At 46.5% G+C, this 17,976-nt stretch overlaps 1 protein-coding gene across 2 annotated transcripts; it reads left to right on the forward strand.

Annotated features, from left to right (window-relative positions):
- Positions 1-17,625, forward strand: LOC102219762 (mitogen-activated protein kinase-binding protein 1-like). 2 transcript variants are annotated; one of them, XM_023350733.1, is made up of 32 exons: positions 1-65; positions 149-250; positions 2,181-2,272; positions 2,654-2,774; positions 2,848-3,015; positions 3,795-3,932; positions 4,015-4,197; positions 4,263-4,423; positions 4,496-4,685; positions 5,003-5,134; positions 5,927-6,090; positions 6,653-6,744; positions 6,849-6,974; positions 7,086-7,156; positions 7,609-7,730; positions 7,798-7,873; positions 7,957-8,068; positions 8,966-9,029; positions 9,103-9,198; positions 9,267-9,361; positions 9,859-9,911; positions 10,003-10,188; positions 10,268-10,338; positions 10,407-10,549; positions 11,686-11,799; positions 11,870-12,193; positions 13,803-13,943; positions 14,153-14,354; positions 16,415-16,575; positions 16,900-17,004; positions 17,089-17,186; positions 17,274-17,625. In XM_023350733.1, exons 2-32 carry the CDS (start codon positions 167-169, stop codon positions 17,478-17,480), a joined length of 4,092 nt encoding a protein of 1,363 aa, XP_023206501.1. In that variant the 5' UTR covers positions 1-65; positions 149-166; the 3' UTR covers positions 17,481-17,625. The 2 variants fall into 2 exon arrangements, with proteins under 2 accessions (XP_023206501.1, XP_023206502.1); XM_023350734.1 differs by having other exon boundaries at positions 4,499-4,685.
- Positions 17,626-17,976: the final 351 nt, after the last annotated feature.

Consider the following 17,976-nt stretch of genomic DNA (forward strand, 5'->3'; position numbering starts at 1 on the left):
CAAATTTCCTGCTGCCATCATGGCGACCAGCAGAAGCTTGTTGTGAACAAAACTTTCTGAACCAAGTGAGATATATTTTTGCGCTTTTGCTCGGCGTTAAAGGCATTTCCGTGGCTGTTTTATTTATGTTTTTGTTCTCTTTTGAAAGTTTAGCGCACTTGCCGGTATGGCTGATAGAGCGGAGAGGAGGAGGCAGCCAGCGGGGCGGAAGAGCCGGCAGAGCCAGCCGAGGAAAAGCTCCAGCGCCCGGGTACAGTCTTGAGCTACAGCCGTTAGCAGTTAGAACCGTTAGCTGGCGCTTCGCGGCGTTTTTGAGATGTTCTAACTATTCTGAGAAGCTAGAACCGAATTACCTTTTGGGGGGAAAAGCTTTTGCCAATCATCCGAGTTTAAAAAACGTTGGTTAAATAGTTTAATCGCAGTAGCAAGGGAAAGTTTAGACAACACACAAGTAGGCCACCGGTGTTGCGGTAAATTCTGTCACCCCTCACATCCGATGTTAAACTGCTTCGGTTCAGGATCCCGTTAAAGGGATGTTTCACTCTTTTCAAGCTGAGAGCAGCTTCGGTGTTTATATTTTCCACTGAGAGCCTTTTTTTAAACGGCTCCCATGTTTTAAACCCCAGTAGTTGAAATCATATCTATGCTTTCAGTTTATAACAACATCTGGGCTTCTTTCACCTTTCCACTGAACACAAACAGGCTCTTTTAAAGCTTTAGAAATATTATGTAGGTAGCCATAGTTTTTTTAAAATAATGCCGTTGAGAATTTCCATCCTCATCATGCAAGACAATTATTTATTCCTGAAAATGTATCCTCTTTAAGTCCAGTTTAACAATGAAATCTTTTTTTTTCATTTTATAACTTTTAAATTGGGATTATTTAGGCTCACCAATCTCCATTTTATTTACCTAAATTAGTACATGGAGGTAAAAGAAAGTGTTGCCTACTATAGAACCAAATAATATCATGACAATATCATCAGTTTCATTGTTGGTAAAAATAAAATAATTGGAAAAAAGATATTGTTTTACTTTGGGCGCTGAAGTATCTTTCGGGACTGGAAAGGAAGAAGAAAATATTTGCAGATTTTATTCCCTGTCCCATTATCTGAAAGTTGTATCAATCCAGGGTTTCCCCCAGAAAACCTGCTGAGCCCGGCGGTCGGGGCGTCCACCGTGTTTTTGTATTAAAAGATGTTAAGTAGACAGGAGAAGTAAAAATATTACTGGGTAATTATATGTTACAGGAAAACAGCGCCAGTGAAAAGCTATTTAAACCCACAACTAGTCTTAAAAACAACAAATTAAAAAATACAATTAAAATGAATATTAATTATTTGCACTTCTGTTTAATCCAAAGTAAGTCAGCGGCTCCATCAGGTCTTCAGGGGCCATAAATGATAATATTTTAACATAGAGACATAAATGTAACATTTGTTTATTGAGATGATCAAAGCTGCTAAACTTGATTTAATGGTTTCAACATAAATGAAAAGATTTTAAATTGTTTAACATTTATGTCAGATTTTAAGGAGCTGGCAAGTTTACTTTGTAAAAGTTCATAGAACAATATTCATAGTTAGATTGTTTTGTTACCATAGCAACAATCTGATGCTGTGAGTTTGATCTGTTTGTTGACAAATACAAATTATTAAACTGTAATTATAACTGATTGTTTTCAGGTTGGCCAGTTAATCTACTCTCTCTCTCCCAGATTAAATCCAACCCAGAAGCTGTTAGAGGTGCTGATGGTTTTAGCAGCAAGAGGGGCCCCTAGGTCAGATTCTGCCCCAGGCCTCATGCAGCCTTGGACCGGCCCTGCATGATGAGTTCAATCTGCTGCTCTGCGCACTGCTGCTAATTCATTTAATTAATGCTGCCAATTAAATGAATTAGCAGCATTTAATTTAATGCGGTGGGGCTAGTAAAGCATGGTGGGCCGCCAGGCCTATAATACACTGGGGGAAACCTATTTAAGGTGAAGAAGATTAGCAGTTCTTCACGCCAAGCTGCGGTTTGGAACCGTTAGCTTAGCATGCCCCTGTAACAGCGACAGTCTTCAGTCAGAGGCCTTTTTTGGACTTTTGCAGTTATTAGCAGGTTTAGATTCATGTGACTGTTTCTGATTTCAGACGGTGAACAGTTTGATCTTTAGCCGTCTGGTCTGTTTGCTTCAGGTGACTCTGGAAAAGGTTCTTGGGATCAGCCCGGTGGTCAGCAGCTTCCTGACCTCTGACCCTAACTCTGGCCGTATTGCGTATCCTGCAGGGTGAGTGCCGCGTCACGTTCCCTCTCCTCCTCCAACCATCTTCACCTTCTTCAAATCTGACTAAACTGGTTTCAAACGTTTGTGCAGCAAAACGTTTTGTTTGTACCGCAGTCATTTCAAAGATATTAACTGTTTCCAGAGGTCATTAAAGGTCAACATCACCTAATTCACTTCAGACAAATTTGGTGCCAATCAATCAACTCGACTATGTTTGTGCTGCTTTTGAAAATATTGATCATGACCTCTGCATATGCATTTATGTTTTTTGGTTTTATTTAATATATTTATTGATTTGTTCAGAATAAACTTATTCATATTCAAACTGTCAGAAGCCGATTTGAGCAGTGGCAGCGTGTGATGACGTTGCTGTTCCTCCTCCAGGTGTGTGGTGGTTCTGTTGAGCCCACAGAGCAACAAGCAGGATCACATCATCAACGCCTGCAGGAAGCCCTTCACCGCCCTGAGCTTTTCTCCTGACGGGAAGCACCTGGTGACCGGAGAGGTGAGGGACAAACAGGACGCCTCTTGGTGTTTGGGTTGTTTTGGTCTCCTCACGTCGCCCCCTGCTGTTCCAGAGCGGCCACATGCCCTGCGTCCGGGTGTGGGAGGTGAGCGGAGGCCAGGTGGCCGAAGTCCAGGCCCATAAGTACGGCGTGTCCTGCGTGGCGTTCTCCTGCAGCGGCTCCTATGTGGTCTCTGTGGGGTTCCAGCATGACCGGATCGTCAGTGTGTGGGACTGGAAGGTGAGGACACACACACACACACTGAGTGGGTTCTGAATCCCAGCTGCTGGGTCCTGGCTGGTTTTACACTCAATGATCCTTTAAAGCCTGTAAAACACCCAGGGTTTCCTTACTTTTGAGTTAAATCTGTACGTTTGATTGGGCAGATGAATTAAGTCACATTTTGACAAAACTACAGACAACCTGATTGGCCGATCCTGTTGACAGGAAGTGAAAGAAACAGTTTCTCTAGGAAAATATCCCTCCAGAACAGACTTATCATAGTTTCTTCACATAGTTGATATCCAGGATGTCAGTGCATCCGTAAATTCTTGTATCTATAATTAAAGCCTTAAAATGTCTTTGACTAATTTTGAAAAAAAAAGTAAATCGCCATTAAATATGTTTGTCAGATGTTCTTCGACTCAAGGCGATTGAAGCTGCCAGGAACTAGCTGCTGCTATACCCCTAAACGTTAGCTCACCAGCTAACCTAAAAGATTTGTTGGTAGCTAGAATGAAGGTCATTTGCAAAACTGATGTTCATATTTGCAAAATCCGACCCTAGTTGCAAAACGGCCAGTACTTGAGGCCAGTGCATCAATCCAAGCTTTATTACCTTTTTCTGTTCAGAAAATATAAAATTTCATTTATGATGGCGGTAAATTCTTATATTTGAGTTATTCTGAAAACAGAAGGTTCTGGATTGTTTTCTGCTACATTATTATGTTATTGTTTATGTCTTTCCATCTGTACTTGTTGCTAACATTCTACCTTACCTTGACCTTTGACCCTGAGCAGAAAGGCTCCATCATCGCCACCAACAAGGTGTCCAGCAGAGTCTTCTCCGTCTCCTTCTCCCAGGACAGCAGCTACTTCGTTACCGCGGGAAACCGACACGTAAAGTTCTGGGACCTGGACGGCTCCAAGGACCGGCGGGTCAGCTGACGGCTCCTCAGCCAATCACAGCCCGGCTTCCTGCAGCTCGCCTGGCTCTCACCTGTTCCCTCTGTGCTCCCAGGTGAACAGCACCGTGCCGCTGATTGGTCGGTCCGGGTTGCTAGGCGACCATAAGAACAGCGTGTTCTGCGGAGTGGCGTGTGGGCGGGGCCAAGCTGCGAGCAACACGTACTGCGTCACCGCCGCCGGGGTCCTGTGTCTGTTCAACGGCAGACGGCAGCTGGAGGCCTGGGTGGACCTGAAGGTCAGAGGTCGTGATGTTGGCATGTCAGGGGCGTTCCCGCGATAACTCGGCCTCTTCTCCTGCAGACGGCGGCGGCGAGCGGCCTGGCGGTCAGCGAGGACTGGGTGTTCTGCGGCTGCGCAGACGGAGTGATCCGGGTTTTCCGGCCGGCCGACCTGGAGTACGTGGGAACGCTGCCGCGGCCGCACCGCCTGGGCGTGGATCTGACTCGGAGCGCGCCGCACAGGTCGGAACGCCGCCACCCCCTCTGCTCTGCGCCGTCACACCCGTTCTGACCTCTGACCTCCTGCTCCCACAGCAGCCCACCTCCCGCCGGCTCCGAGGCGGCGCATCCCGACACCCTGGCGCTGACCTTTGACCCCAGAGGGCAGCGGCTCAGCTGCGTGTACACGGACCACAGCGTGTACGTCTGGGACGTGGCGGACGTGAAGAACGCCGGAAGGGTGCACTCGGCTCTGTACCACAGCAGCTGTGTGTGGAACATCCAGGTCAGGAACGCATCATCAATATTCTGATCGATCATCAATCAGTAATCATCCTGTTGGTTTATAGTCACTCTCATCTAAATCTGTTCATCACGGATTCACCGATTCGAAGGTCTGATCTCATAACACCAGCAGAAAATGTTCAGATTTACCTGAAGGAAATGCAGTTTTGGAAGCAGAAAAACCTGGACTGGACCAACCGAGTTGATCAAATATCAACGTTATGAAGTTATTAATAAATCAGGAAACTTCTTCTTTGACACCAGAAGTTTAATGTTTTATTTTTAATCCAGTGACGTTTGGAATGTTTTGTTTTCCAGGTTTATCCGGAGCTGCAGGATCCGTCTCAGGCCTGCCTGCCTCCATCATCCTTCCTCACCTGTTCCTCTGATAACACCATCAGGCTGTGGCACTCTGACGCCCCCATCAGGCAGAGGAACCAGTACAGCCAGGTGAGACCGGACCGGTTCAGGCTCAGCTCATCACAGTGGCTTCAAATGATGCGATTAATCAAAATTAATTCAAGCTAAAACACTGAAGGAGAGTTGTTTCTTAGTTATGATTCTTTTTTTAAATCCTTTATTTTGTATTTTTATTCTTTGGAAACTTCTTTAAAACGTCGGTTTGAAACTAAGTAGGCTTATTCTACTCTTTCATTTTAATCAGAACTTTGCAGTTTGGTGCCAGACAGTTTTTAAAGAATATCAGTTTAATAAAAAAATCCCAGGACTGTTCAGCTAGCTAAGCCGCTAGCTGGGCGGCTAGCTAGTGTTGGGCCTAAATCTTGGCCCAGTGAAGCCTTGTTCCACTGCGGCGCGGTTCGCTGCAGTCCAGTTCATTTTCAGGAGCGTTTCCAGCGCTAACGAACTCGGCCTGGCAGAGTGGGTTGAACCCAGACGGCTAACGCTGCTCATGCTAGTGTGACGTTTTCTGTCCTCCAATCATTGGACGGTGTTGTAGCTCCGTTGAACCGGTTCTAGGTCCAAAATAAGTTTGATTTACAACAATAAGAGTGTGAGCGGTTATTGAGTCACAGCAGTTATCAGAATAAATATTTATCCACCAACGAGCTTCTGTTACGATTTGGGTTTTATCCAGAAGGACCAGATGGGTTCTGACCGGTCCGGAGTCCGGCTTTAAGCCAGAATCGTTCTCTGGCTCTGCCTGACGCTCCGGTTCTGCCAGGTCCAGTCAGTGGACCAGGTGGTTCGTCCTCAGGCTGCAGCGGGTCGTTGTGTTTCCAGGACCTGCTGAAGATCCTGTATGTGGGGGAAGACGTGCAGCCCCTGCAGGCGGCGGGCGAGCGGGCCGAGGCCGACGGGCCGGACGGGAAGGCCGGGATCCGGGTGCTGGGAATCAGTCCGGACGGGAAGCACCTGGCGGCCGGAGACCGCTGTGGGAACCTGAGGTGAGAAACCGCCTCAGGATGCAGAGCCTCAGGTTTGTGATCAGAGCCGGACGTTAGCCGTTAGCTAACAGAACCGGAGCTGCTTCAGGTTCTGAAGGTTCACCGCAGTTCAGAGAAACTCAGTCTGGATGTGGAGGTTTGGTTTAATCATTTATGATTCATTTAGTTTTCTTTTTACAGTTTACTTGTTCAAATCAGAATTTAATTTCATCCAGGATTCTTCAAATGTTGCCGAAACTCGTCCTCTTCTGTTAAAGTGTTGAACTGATTCACCTCCTAATTGGGCTGCACCGATTGCAGGTTTCTGGCCAATTTTATCTGATGGTATTTTATTTTTTATTTTTTCTGATCTGTTGCTAAATATAGCAAGAAAGAGTCGGTCAGCCAATGAATCGGTGAGCCGTACTCCTGATGCTGCTTTAGAACGCCATCAGGATGAAATCTTTACATTCTCCTGAGGACTCAGAGACTTTGTTCTGTAGCTTGGTGTTTATCAGGTTTCCTTCCTGTGAGCCGTCATTTGAATCTGTGTCTGTAACCGAGTGGTGCCTCCTGTTTCCAGGATCTTTGACCTGGAGAGCCTGACTGAGCAGCTGAAGATCGAGGCTCACGACTCCGAGGTTCTCTGTTTGGAGTTTTCTCCTTTGTCCTCAGGTGAGATCCAAGCTGTTGCTCCATGTTACCATGATGACGTCTGAACGCAGAACCGGATCCTGTAAAAAAGCTGACTTCCTGTTTACTTCCTGTGACTGGTTCAGGAGTGAAGCTGCTAGCCTCAGCCAGCAGAGATCGACTCATCCACATCTTCAACCAGGAGAAGAACTACAACCTCCAGCAGACCCTGAACGACCACTCCGCCTCCATCACCGCCGTCAAGTTCACCGGTGAGGGCGGGGCCAGCCAGGCGCCCGCTCCTATTGGCTGCTCCGGTTCAATCTGCTCTGAGCCAACGATGCGTTCAGGGAACATTCAGCTTCTGCTTGTTCTGGGTTCAGGTCAGAGTCCAGAGGTCCAGCTGGTGAGCTGTGGAGCCGACAAGAGCATCTACGTTCAGACGGCCGAGCAGGTTGGACCCTGAACGCACCACAGCTGCATCTCACTGCGTGTCAGGAAGGCGTTGCTGTTCACGCCACAGGAACGCTGAGCTTCATGTTTCCATCCTCCACTTCCTGTTTCCTGCAGCCAGGCGCAGCGTCAGTCTGTTTTAGTCAATCAGAAGTTGAACCAATAGAATCCATTTGCAGAGTTATGAACAGGGTAAAATAAATCAAATGACCAGGATAAGAATAAGAATAAAATTATTGGAATGAAGCCATAATGCTGAGAGGAAATAATGTGATAATAAGAGAAGAACGTTACTGAGACGTTGGGCATGTTGTGTTGTTGCACTTCAGTAATAGTTTAATAAATATGGAAATGATGCGTTTTCAGCATCAGAACCGTTTTATCTCATTAAAATGATTTCATGGCTCCTGAGCCCGGCCGCTCCACTGGGTCTGGTTCTGGTTCTTTCCCCAGACGCCGGACGGGTCGCTGTTCTCCCGGCGCCACCATGTGGTGGAGAAGACCACGCTGTACGACATGGACCTGGACCCGACCGGAACGCGCGTCTCTGTGGCGTGTCAGGACAGAAACGTCAGGTAAAGACCGACCGGAGCGCTCGGCCTGTTTGACCTTTGACCCTCTGACTCAGCGCTGCCTCCTCAGAGTTTACAGTGTGGAGACGGGGAAGCTGGAGCGCAGCCTGAAGGGCTCGGCGAGCGACGAGGGAGCCCTGCTCAAGGTAACCGGAACCGCTTCAGACCAGGGTCTGGCCGACCTCTAGCTGACCTCACCGACCTCCGGCTGACCTCTGGCCGTCTGCAGGTTCACTCGGACCCGTCTGGATCGTTCTTCGCCACCAGCTGCTCTGATAAGAACATCACCATCTTTGACGCGGAGACCGGCGAGTGCGTCGCCACGCTGTTCGGTCACTCAGGTGAGGAAGAGGAAGATCAGCAAAGAAATGTTCTGACTGAAGCTTCTAGAAACTAGAGCTGCACCGATGGCAGAACTTCTAAAACCTGACCCGCCGATTCTGAGTTTGGCCGATAGCGTTCTTGTATCGGTTCACCTCTACTAGAAACGGCAACATTTTTCTGGAGACGTAGCGTAGCTCTACTTCACTTTATTTTTGCTTAAGTAATGTCTTAAATCACTGTTTCCTTTTCAAATCAAAGTATTGAGTATCATGATCAATCAATCAAATTTTATTTGTATAGCACATTTCAGCAGCAAATCATTTCAAAGTGCTTTACAGAAACACGATGCAACATAGAATCAATGATGTCATCGATGGAGAAAGATCTAATTTTAGGTCCAAATTCTGAATCTTTTAAAGACAAAAATAAAAAATGAACACAAATAAACTGTAAAACAATTCTGACAGAAAATCTTCCAGTTAATGTTTTTCAGTATAAAGCTAAAATGTGTAACGAAAACCTTCAATGAAAACTGCAAAGCTGGTCTATGAACGAGAGGTCTCACTCCAACATAAACTAATGCATTTATTCAGTTTATTCATGTTTGAATATTCATTCAGTGAAGTTACTCAAAGTGGAGTTTTTTACTTTATCCCACAGAACAACTGAACTGGTTTGTTTGCTGGATTTTCATATTTAAAAAATGAGAATATGGTAAAAAACAAGTTCAGTATTTTTTTTATATTTATAGAGACGTTGCAGCGTAACGGAAAAGACCACAATATTACTAACAGGTTTTGGTGTATTTGTAGAAAGTTGAGTGGAAGGAAAAAATGCCCAAACAGGATAACTGCTAACTCCATTGCAGACGATGGCGGCTCCTGCTGACCTTTTGACCTCTGTGTGTTGCTCAGAGCTGGTCAGCTGCATGCGGTTCAGCCAGGACTGCAGACATCTGATCTCAGCGTCCGGAGACAGGTAACCTCTGACACGGCGGCCCGTCCGGCCGTGACCTCTGACCCCAGTCTGACCCCCGTCTGTTGTTCTGCAGCTGCGTGTTTGTGTGGCGCCTGGACCCCCAGATGAGCAGCACCATGAGGAAGAGGCGGGCCCCGGGGCCGAGTGGCCCTCGGCAGCCCAGCATCAGGTGGGTGACATTCCCGGAGGCGACAGCAGGGGGCGCCGGCCGCTTCAGCCGCTCTGTCTGTGTTCCAGGAGGGAGACCTTCATCACCGTCCCCGTCTCCCAGCTGCCTCTGGTGGAGGACAAGGAGGATCAGCGGACCCCCGGGAGACCGGAGCCCCCTGCTGGTGAGTCTGAGCAGATCGGCCTGAACCCAGGAGACGGAAAAACTTAATTTATTTATTTCTAACAAGTTTTTAAAAATAACAGAGGGACTAAAAAACTCAAATATCCCCCAGTGATCAGGAGATAGAAATGTTCCAGTCGACGTATGCAGACCGGATCCAGAACGGTTTGTCATGTTGGCGAAAAATCTGAATATATTTCCACGCAGCAGAACCTGCTGCTGGCAGAGCAGTTTATGGAAGATCTGTCCTTCCTCTGAGCTTCACGAAAACCTCCTAAAATATTTAGTTTTATCACGATGGCGACTCTCTGCTTTAGATCAGGGCTGGAGCTGCACTGGATTAATAACTGGAACCATCAGGAAGATTTTGACTGTTTCATAGCTGATGACTGTAAATCATTTAAGTGATTAAATGATTGAGATTAAGATTATTGAGATTATTGAGTTCTGCCTCGTTGCTGAAGGTTCCACATTCATGAACTAAACTTTGTTTTTCAGAGACGATGCTGCTGGAGACCAACGGGAAGATGCCCATGTGGTTCCGGAAGCTGGTCGGTTCCCTCTGATCCCGACGATATCGGACCGGTTCTGGATACCGGACCGGTTCTGTGTGGATTCTGTAACGTCGGGTTTTGTCTGCAGGTGGACGCCGAGGCTTCGTCCGTCGACCAATCGGAGGCGGAGCCCAGCCAAGTGCGCAGCCGGTGGGCGGAGCCTCTGAACCCGCTGGCCTTCTGCTCCGGCCTGAACGCCAGCCATGAGGAAGAGGAGGAGGAAGAGTTCCACCCCCAGAGCCTGGACAGCCTGCTGGGAGAGGAAGAGGAGGAGGTGGGCGGGACACCTCGGTGATGTCATCAGCTGTGTTTGTGATGTCATCAGCTGTGTGTGAACTCTGTGTGGCGTTCAGGTGCTGCAGACAGCCAGGGGAAACCAGACCTTCATCCTCCAGTCTGACGGCAGCACCGCCCTGTCCGACAGGTAAGCCCCGCCCCCTCGGCCCGGCGCTGCGGTTCTGTTCGGGTCTGAACCTGGACTTCCTGTTCCAGGGACTTCAAGGTGGAGGCCGGGGCCGATCCTGCGCTGGAGGTCAGAGGTCAGGGGGCGGAGCCTGTGTGGAGGACGCACCCCAGTCCGGACTCGGCCTGCTCCGAAGGGTCGACAGGAAGTCTGGAGCCGCAGCACGACACCGGTAAACAGCGCCGGCGCCGGTCCATCTGCAGAGATACAATCCAAAACCTGAAGATCCAAGAGATCTTGGATCTCTAGAGGGCCCGGCAGGGGGCGCTAGAGGGTCCATGGGGGCAGGGGGGATTTTAGGGGCCAGAGGGCCCGGCAGGGGGCGCCAGAGGGTCCAAATACCAGGATTTTTAACATGTAGGAAACATCTGGAGTCATTTTCCACAGTGAATAAAACAAACCGAATTGGAGAACGTTCTGTCTCTCGTGACCTTTGACCCAAACAGAAACCGATGGTGGAGAATTGAAGCTGATGTTTAATTTCAGTCCATATGAAACTTTATTCATAGATCGACTATATGATTAACTTTTATTTTGTTTTATTTTAGTAGACGTTTAAATCCTGGGAGAGTCGAGTTATTGTGAAGTTACTGTCCTGAAGTTTTAACAGACCATAATAATCGAACCTTGGACTCATTAAAATCCTCAGTTTAATCTTCAGCTCAGCGTGAGGCTGAGATACTCAGAGACGTTTAAACCTGAGCTGCTGGCATTTCCACCCGCTGGAGGTTTTTCTCCAGTTTCACCTGGTTTGTCTCCTTTGCTGTTTCTAAAAGCTTTAAGTTACCTAGCAACTGAAGGCGAGCTCCAGCAGCCATTGTACAGCTGGTTTTCCCGCTGTACAATGGCTGCTGGAGAAGACAAAGCATTTTGGTGTTGACTCACCATCCAGAAGCCACTTGCTGCATTCTGATTGGTTGTGCAGGAGGCTCCACTTCTGCTTTTCAAAGATGTACGGTTATATTATTGTGCATGTTTGCAGCCATTTTGACGTATCAGTGTAAACGTAGAGTTGGGGGCGTGGCCAGCAGCAGCTGATTTGAAATCTCTAAGAATGATTTTGTGTAAAACGTGATGAGCGTGTTTTGTATAGGCCACGACTAACCCACTAAAGGAAACAGAACCGGTCGCCTTTCAAAGAATCCAACATGGCTGCCTGAAACTAACCCGAAAGGTTCTGCAGAATTTAACGTTTGGATCTAAAATATAAGAGCTTAACTTGGGTTTTCAAAACTAAGGCGTCATATTTAGAAGTAGAAGTGTGTTTTGCTGCAGGATGTTCTGATCCGAACTGCTTCTCTCCGTCAGACACCGACTCCCTGAGCCAGAGCAGCTCTGTGGGCAGTTTGGGTCCGGAGGACGACGAGGACCGGAACTCTCTAAAGAACCACTTTGAGAGTTTGGCCTCCAGTCTGGCTGAAGGTAAGAACCTCCTGACCCGACCCGACTTCCTGCTGCTGCTTCCCGCTCTGAGTGCCGTGTGGTTCTGCAGAACGCTTCGATGCGGACCTGACGGCGCTGCGGCCGGCCCAGGAGAAGCCCTTCCTGAACCCGCGCCTCAGCATCTCCACCCGCTTCCTGTCCCGCTTCCAGGACCGAGTCAGGTCCATTCCCCGCGGCCCGGCGCCCCCCGAGCGCCGCACTGACACCGACGCAGTTCTGGTGTGCTCCAGGGTCCGACCCGGCCGGATCACAGGCAGGATCTCTGAGGAGAGCAACTCAAACCCGAAGATCGGATCAGAACTCCAGATGAGATCCGAGCCCAGCAGCGCCATCGGGTTTCTGGGTTCGACTCTGGAAGAAAACGCTGATGGAGGCGAGTTCTGATCCGGTCCAGTCTCGGTTTATTACACGGATTCCTATTTAACTGTTAGTGGAACTGAACATATTAACTAATCAGAACCGTTTAAAGCAGATCGTTGTTTTAATGGATCCTTAATTCCTTCAGTCTGAATCCTGGTTATTTTAGCTCCACTTTGTTTTACTGGTTTTGATGCCGTTTCTTTAAACGCCCCACTATAACCCCTTCGGCCATTTTGCTGGCTTGATAGCAGATACACAATTAGCTAACGACGCAGAAACTTTTTATTCCATAATTCAATAAAACATAAGCAGACTTATCCATTCAGCCTCCACGGCTTGTTAGCGAGTTAGCTAATGCTAACGCTACGTTACTGTCTGTATTTGGATCATGACAAAAACAATGCTGGACTGTCCATGCAAAAATTTGAAACTAATGATTCGGTTCGGTCCTCAAGGAGCTAACAGCTAGCATACAGTGCTAACATTAGCAAAGGTATGATGCTACTGCTAGCAAAACGGCAGCCAGGACATCACAGACACAACAAATGAATGTCTAACACAGGGGTGTCAAACTCCAGTCCTCAAGGGCCGGTGTCCTGCAGTTTTTAGATGTGCCACAGGTACAAAACACTGGAATGAAATGACTTAATTACCTCCTCCTTGTGTAGATCAGTTCTCCAGAGCCTTAATGACCTAATTATTCCATTCAGGTGTGGTGCAGCAGAGGCACATCTAAAAGTTGCAGGACAGCGGCCCTCGAGGACTGGAGTTTGACACCCCTGGTCTAACATATAGTTTGTCATCTTAACATGAGCAGCTTTCCGCTTTGCTTTGACTGAACCACTTCTAGTTTCCTTGAACTTGGACTACAAAATTACTGTAAAACATAAAAATGGCGGATTAACAGAACATGCTAGCCTGAAGTCCATGACCTTGTTCAGCAGTTCTGCAGCAAATACTGTGATGTGATCATTCAAAAAACATAGAAGAGACTGAAAGATGTGAGCCAATAAAATAAAACCGTATCTATGCAGCTTCTGCAGAGACGAGATTCAACCTTCCTGCTGCCCCACAGACTCAGATATGCAACCGACTGGATTTCAGGGCTAAAATAATCAAGAATCTTTAAATGTCTTCAGATGGCAAACGGGACCTTTAACTCTCTGCTTGTAGTTCAGTTTCTACACAGAATTATAACAAACTGAGGAAAAGTTTTAGGATTTTCTTTGTTTAAACCTGAAGTTGGTGATAAACCAGCAGCAGGTCGGTTTGTTCAGACGGTTCTGTTTGGATTCATGAGCTGAAAGCCAAGTTCAGCTCGTCTGACCCAAACGGTCCGGTTCTGCCCGGGTTCGTTGAACTCCGAGGGACCGGAGCCTCTTCAGGAACTCTTTTGTTTGGAAGCAGGCAGCCGGACCGGCTGGACCGGTCCTGCTTCAGATCAGATGAAGATTGACGTGACTGAGCTCAGACCGGTTCTGAACACTCAGATCGTCCCCCCGATACCGATCAGACCTGGAAGGCGCCGGTCGGGTTTAACGGATCTGTTTCTGGTCCATCCAGGAGGCCGGGAGCGCCTCCCTGAGGAACTCCAGATAAATTCACGTTCCGTTCGCCAACAGGGAGTGTTGGTGTGACCGCAGTGGGAGGTAGAGCGGTGCTGGGTAGCAGAGCTTCCTGTGGGATTTCCCATGAGCCCCGGCGGCGGGCGGCCCGCAGACGACACACGGTGCTGGTGCTGCGGTGCAGGAAGACGCTGGGAGGTGTGTGAGCGACTAGCGGTGTGTCTCTCACGGTGCAGCCGAGGCTTCTGGGTGAAGGTTTCTCTCCTGATCAGCAGATGATTTCCAATCAGTCGCATCAGGACCAAATCGGTCTGATAATCATCTGACAGAGCACAACTTGGGCGTTTCCTCTCTGACTCACCTGAGTCAGCTTCACTGCCTCACCTGTTTCTGTTTCCACCAATCAGACGTCACGTCCAGAACTGCCAACAGCTGCGCTTCGTCTTCAGTAACGGAGGAGTCCCGCCTCGCGTTCCTGGACATCTCCAAACCCGCCTGCTGCCCCCTGGAGGAGAACAAGGAGAACCAACAAATCATGCCCACATCCCAACAGGCTCCGCCCACATCCCAACAGGCTCCGCCCACATCGCAGCAGGAGCAGGGCAGCAGGTAGGAAGCTCCAGTCACTTAAAACATGGCAGCAGTCTCCAGGGGCATCATGTCTAAAGCGGCGTGTGCACGAAAAATGTGCGGCGCCATATTTTACACACAAGTCAGCATGTATAAAAATTTACTTTGCGTCAAAGTTTGCATAAATATATGCAAATGTTTGCTGGTGTGAAAATGTGCGGCAGCCACACAAATTTTTTCTGCGGACAATATCAAACTGCAAAGAGTCAAAACTCACTAAATCCACTGAAATCTGACGACATTCAGTTATTTAGACCAAGAAGCATCAAACCCGATGTTTTTTATGATTTTAATATTTTATTGTTTAAACGTAAACGATAAAACTGAACCACATTTATCCTCAGACAATAAACTAACACACACACAAAATAAAGAAAATAAAAGTGTGTGAAAACCTCACTAGAATGTAAATAATACTTTTTCTCAGTTTTTGTCTCATAAAGATGAAATGCATCTCTGGGGTCATTTCATTCTCACTAAAAGAAGAAAACTGGGTTGGATCAGCAGATTAACTCAGACCTGCTGATTACAACTAATCAACAGGTTTGATTATTTTTAAGGTGATCAAGGTGTGAATGCAGTCACAGGTATTGAAGTACCTGCATCAAGGTGAGCCGCTACCTGAGGAGCTTTGGCTCAGATGGAGAACATGGAAGGATTCAGAGGGAGCGATTGATCAGATCGATCTGCTGGGAAATGTTGATGGTTTCTGAGCGTTTAGATTAATCCAGACTGATCATGCTGGAGCAAAACTTAAAGAGCTGTGTGGTACTGGTACCGGTACCGGTCCAGCTGCAGCCGCCCGCTTTGTGAATGCGCCTTCTGGACATGAAGCCTCTAGTATTTATAATAATCGTCCACATTCCCACTCAGAGACTCTCTGTCTGTCTTTAAATCCGGCTGAACGTTCTGCTGCTCTAACAGCCATTTACAGGATCTCTTTATTTTTTACTTTTTTAATTTTGATTTTTTTTTTCTTTAAAATGTATTTTTATTTTGTGAGGTGACATTATGTGTCCTCAAAGCACCTTTTAAATAAAATATATAATAATAATAATTATTATAAATACTTATACAGCTACAAACAAAGACGTTGCCATGGTTACTGCTTCACGCAGCGGCAGACTTCCGGATATTTATACTAATTTACATTAATATGTATTTATGGAGGCGACAGGCGGAGCAGCAGCTGCTCTGTTTCCCACAAATCAGGATTTATAAAGGAAAGGTGCGCAGCTGCGGCTTTATGCATCTGGGTTTTTTTGTGCGCCGCACTTTTCTAAATTTTTCCATACAGCAAGTTTTAGTGTGAAAACTGCGCAGTGTTTTATGAATGAGGCCCCAGATCCTCAGGTGAAGTCAGATTTCACTCTGACTCTGAAAAAGTACATTTCTGCAAAAAAACTGCTTCTGAAAAAAAACATTTTTTCTTGCAAATTTTGGAGGTCAGAATTTTTTTTTTCTGAAAAATGTCTGAGTTTATTTCTCAGATTTATTTATTTTTTTTATTTACTCCATTTTTTCCATCGGCCGATTCACCGTCATGTTAAACTCTGAGTTCATACAGGTCCTTGAAAACCTTGGAAATGCTTTAATTTCAGTTGAGTGTTTTCAAGGATTGGGAAGTGCTTCATATTCAAACAGTTTTGTAGTAAAGTTCAGTCTAACGTTTGATTAAAAACCTACATTTGGAAAACATTTACAGTGGAAACCAGATGTTTTCATACTAACATGGTTTTTTTCTCGCTGTTGAAGTTAAAGCAGACCAAACTTTTCTTTTAGCTTTATTAGATTTACCAAAATTATTTCAATTTACTAAATTCTAAGATATTGGAAAACATGTTTTATTATTCCTATTATAAACTTCAGATTATGATCTGAAGTTATATTTCAGTTTATCCTGTCCATGCTGCAGAATATAGAATAGTATCACAAGACATTATTAATAATTAATAAATATGAAAAACTGTGTTTTTCATATTTATTAATTATTATTAATTAAGTTAAACATTATTATTTATCAGTTTTCTCCTTTTTAGCTTGCAGGTTTTGGCCACGCCCCCTGCAGTGACATCACTGCGCGCCGGCAGCCTCGACGAGACGCCAACCAATCCCAACAGGACACTAATCCAGAGCCCCGCCCCCCCAGCGCCACCTGGGGGATGGAAAGGGGCGGAGCCAGCAAGTCCGACTGATCCAGGTGGGCTTCCATAGTTCAGTGATGTCATTTTGTTTGGCCGGCGTCTTTTATTGAGTTAAACTTTGAGTTCAGATCAACTGAAAGAGAGTTTGAATAAAAGCCCGTTTTTTTGTCAGTTCTAAAGTTTTGGGTTTTTTTAAATTGAGGGAAAAAATGGATTAAAATTTTAACTATGAAGCCGACCTTGGTTCGGTCCGATCCGGCTCACCTGAATTCAACTCCAGATTTTAGGGAATCTGAAATATTTTTAAACTGAAAAATGTTTGGAAAAAAACCCGGATGAAGGTTCTGCTGAAGGCAAAACTTACTTTATTTTATTTTTAGATGTTTCTGCTGCACCTGATTCGTCGGTCTTTGCCCCGCCCACTTCCTCGTCCCCCGTGTCAGAGAGGCTCCGCCCCCAGGCAGACAGTGGCACCTGTCGGACAGGTGAATCCTCGGATCGTCTCCATGGAGACGCTCTTCACTCTGAACCGATAAAATCATGTTTTTATTTTTGTTTTTCTGCTTCAGGTGAAGAGGGGGCGGAGCCTGTCAGCCTGCAGCAGTGTCAGCAGGCCGCCATTGCTCTGCGCCAGGCAACACAGCGAGCCGTCCTCCTGTTCCGCCAGGTTGGCGTCGTTCTAACGGCGGCCATGTTTAGACCATTTGGATCACTCTTCTGATTTCTCTGATTCTCCGTTGACGTTTTTTCCCAGCAGGTTTTCGGCTCTGAGGGATCAGAAAGCTGCTCCGTCCTGCAGGAAGCCGCCATCGCCGCTCACAGGGAGCTGCAGGCTGTGCTGCCGGCGCCGTGCAGCGGCGCCCCCTCTGGTCAGACGCAGGATGAGCAGATGATGTCACTCCTGGAGAAATACTCTGAGCTCCTGGTTCAGATGACTCGAAACAAACTGAATAAAATCTGAACGGTACGAAGCCGACAAAGGCCAGGACTAAAAGCACCTTATTGTTTTACCTGCAGTATTTTACTTTTACGTTTTAAATCACTCACTGTTTTTGAAATTGAAACTGTCTTTTAATTTCTTAATAAAGTTTGTTTTAATGAACATATTTCACTAATTTTTATCCTGCTATGGATTAGAAATTCAAATTTTTTCCAGGAAGCTATTTTGCTGCAACTCAGGTAGAAAACAAAACATCAGGCAGAGATGGACTTTATTGTTCTATCCACCCAAAGCAGGAGGATGATGACGATGAAGCACCGGAGAAAAGAGCAGATTTCAGATGAACTGCAGGTCCACATCTATATCTGTCCTAATTCATACTTTTCTTGGTCTTTTTGTCCATTAATTATTTCCCCTTTTGGATTTTTTTCTCCACATTGTTACCTTCCTAAAATAAAGGCCTACCTTTGTTTTTTGTTTTTTTTACAAAAAGATTTTTTTTTTTTTTTGCTGCCAT

This window comes from Xiphophorus maculatus, chromosome 18, assembly GCF_002775205.1.
Source record: "Xiphophorus maculatus strain JP 163 A chromosome 18, X_maculatus-5.0-male, whole genome shotgun sequence".
In the NCBI taxonomy this organism is placed as follows: domain Eukaryota; kingdom Metazoa; phylum Chordata; class Actinopteri; order Cyprinodontiformes; family Poeciliidae; genus Xiphophorus; species Xiphophorus maculatus.

Excerpts from the sequence above, each read along its gene's own strand:
- LOC102219762 (XM_023350733.1), top strand. The coding sequence starts at position 167 with ATGGCTGATAGAGCGGAGAGGAGGAGGCAGCCAGCGGGGCGGAAGAGC. Across the intron at positions 5,135-5,926 it reads AGAGGAACCAGTACAGCCAG|GACCTGCTGAAGATCCTGTA; the intron begins GTGAGACCGGAC and ends TTGTGTTTCCAG. Across the intron at positions 10,550-11,685 it reads GGAGCCGCAGCACGACACCG|ACACCGACTCCCTGAGCCAG; the intron begins GTAAACAGCGCC and ends TCTCTCCGTCAG.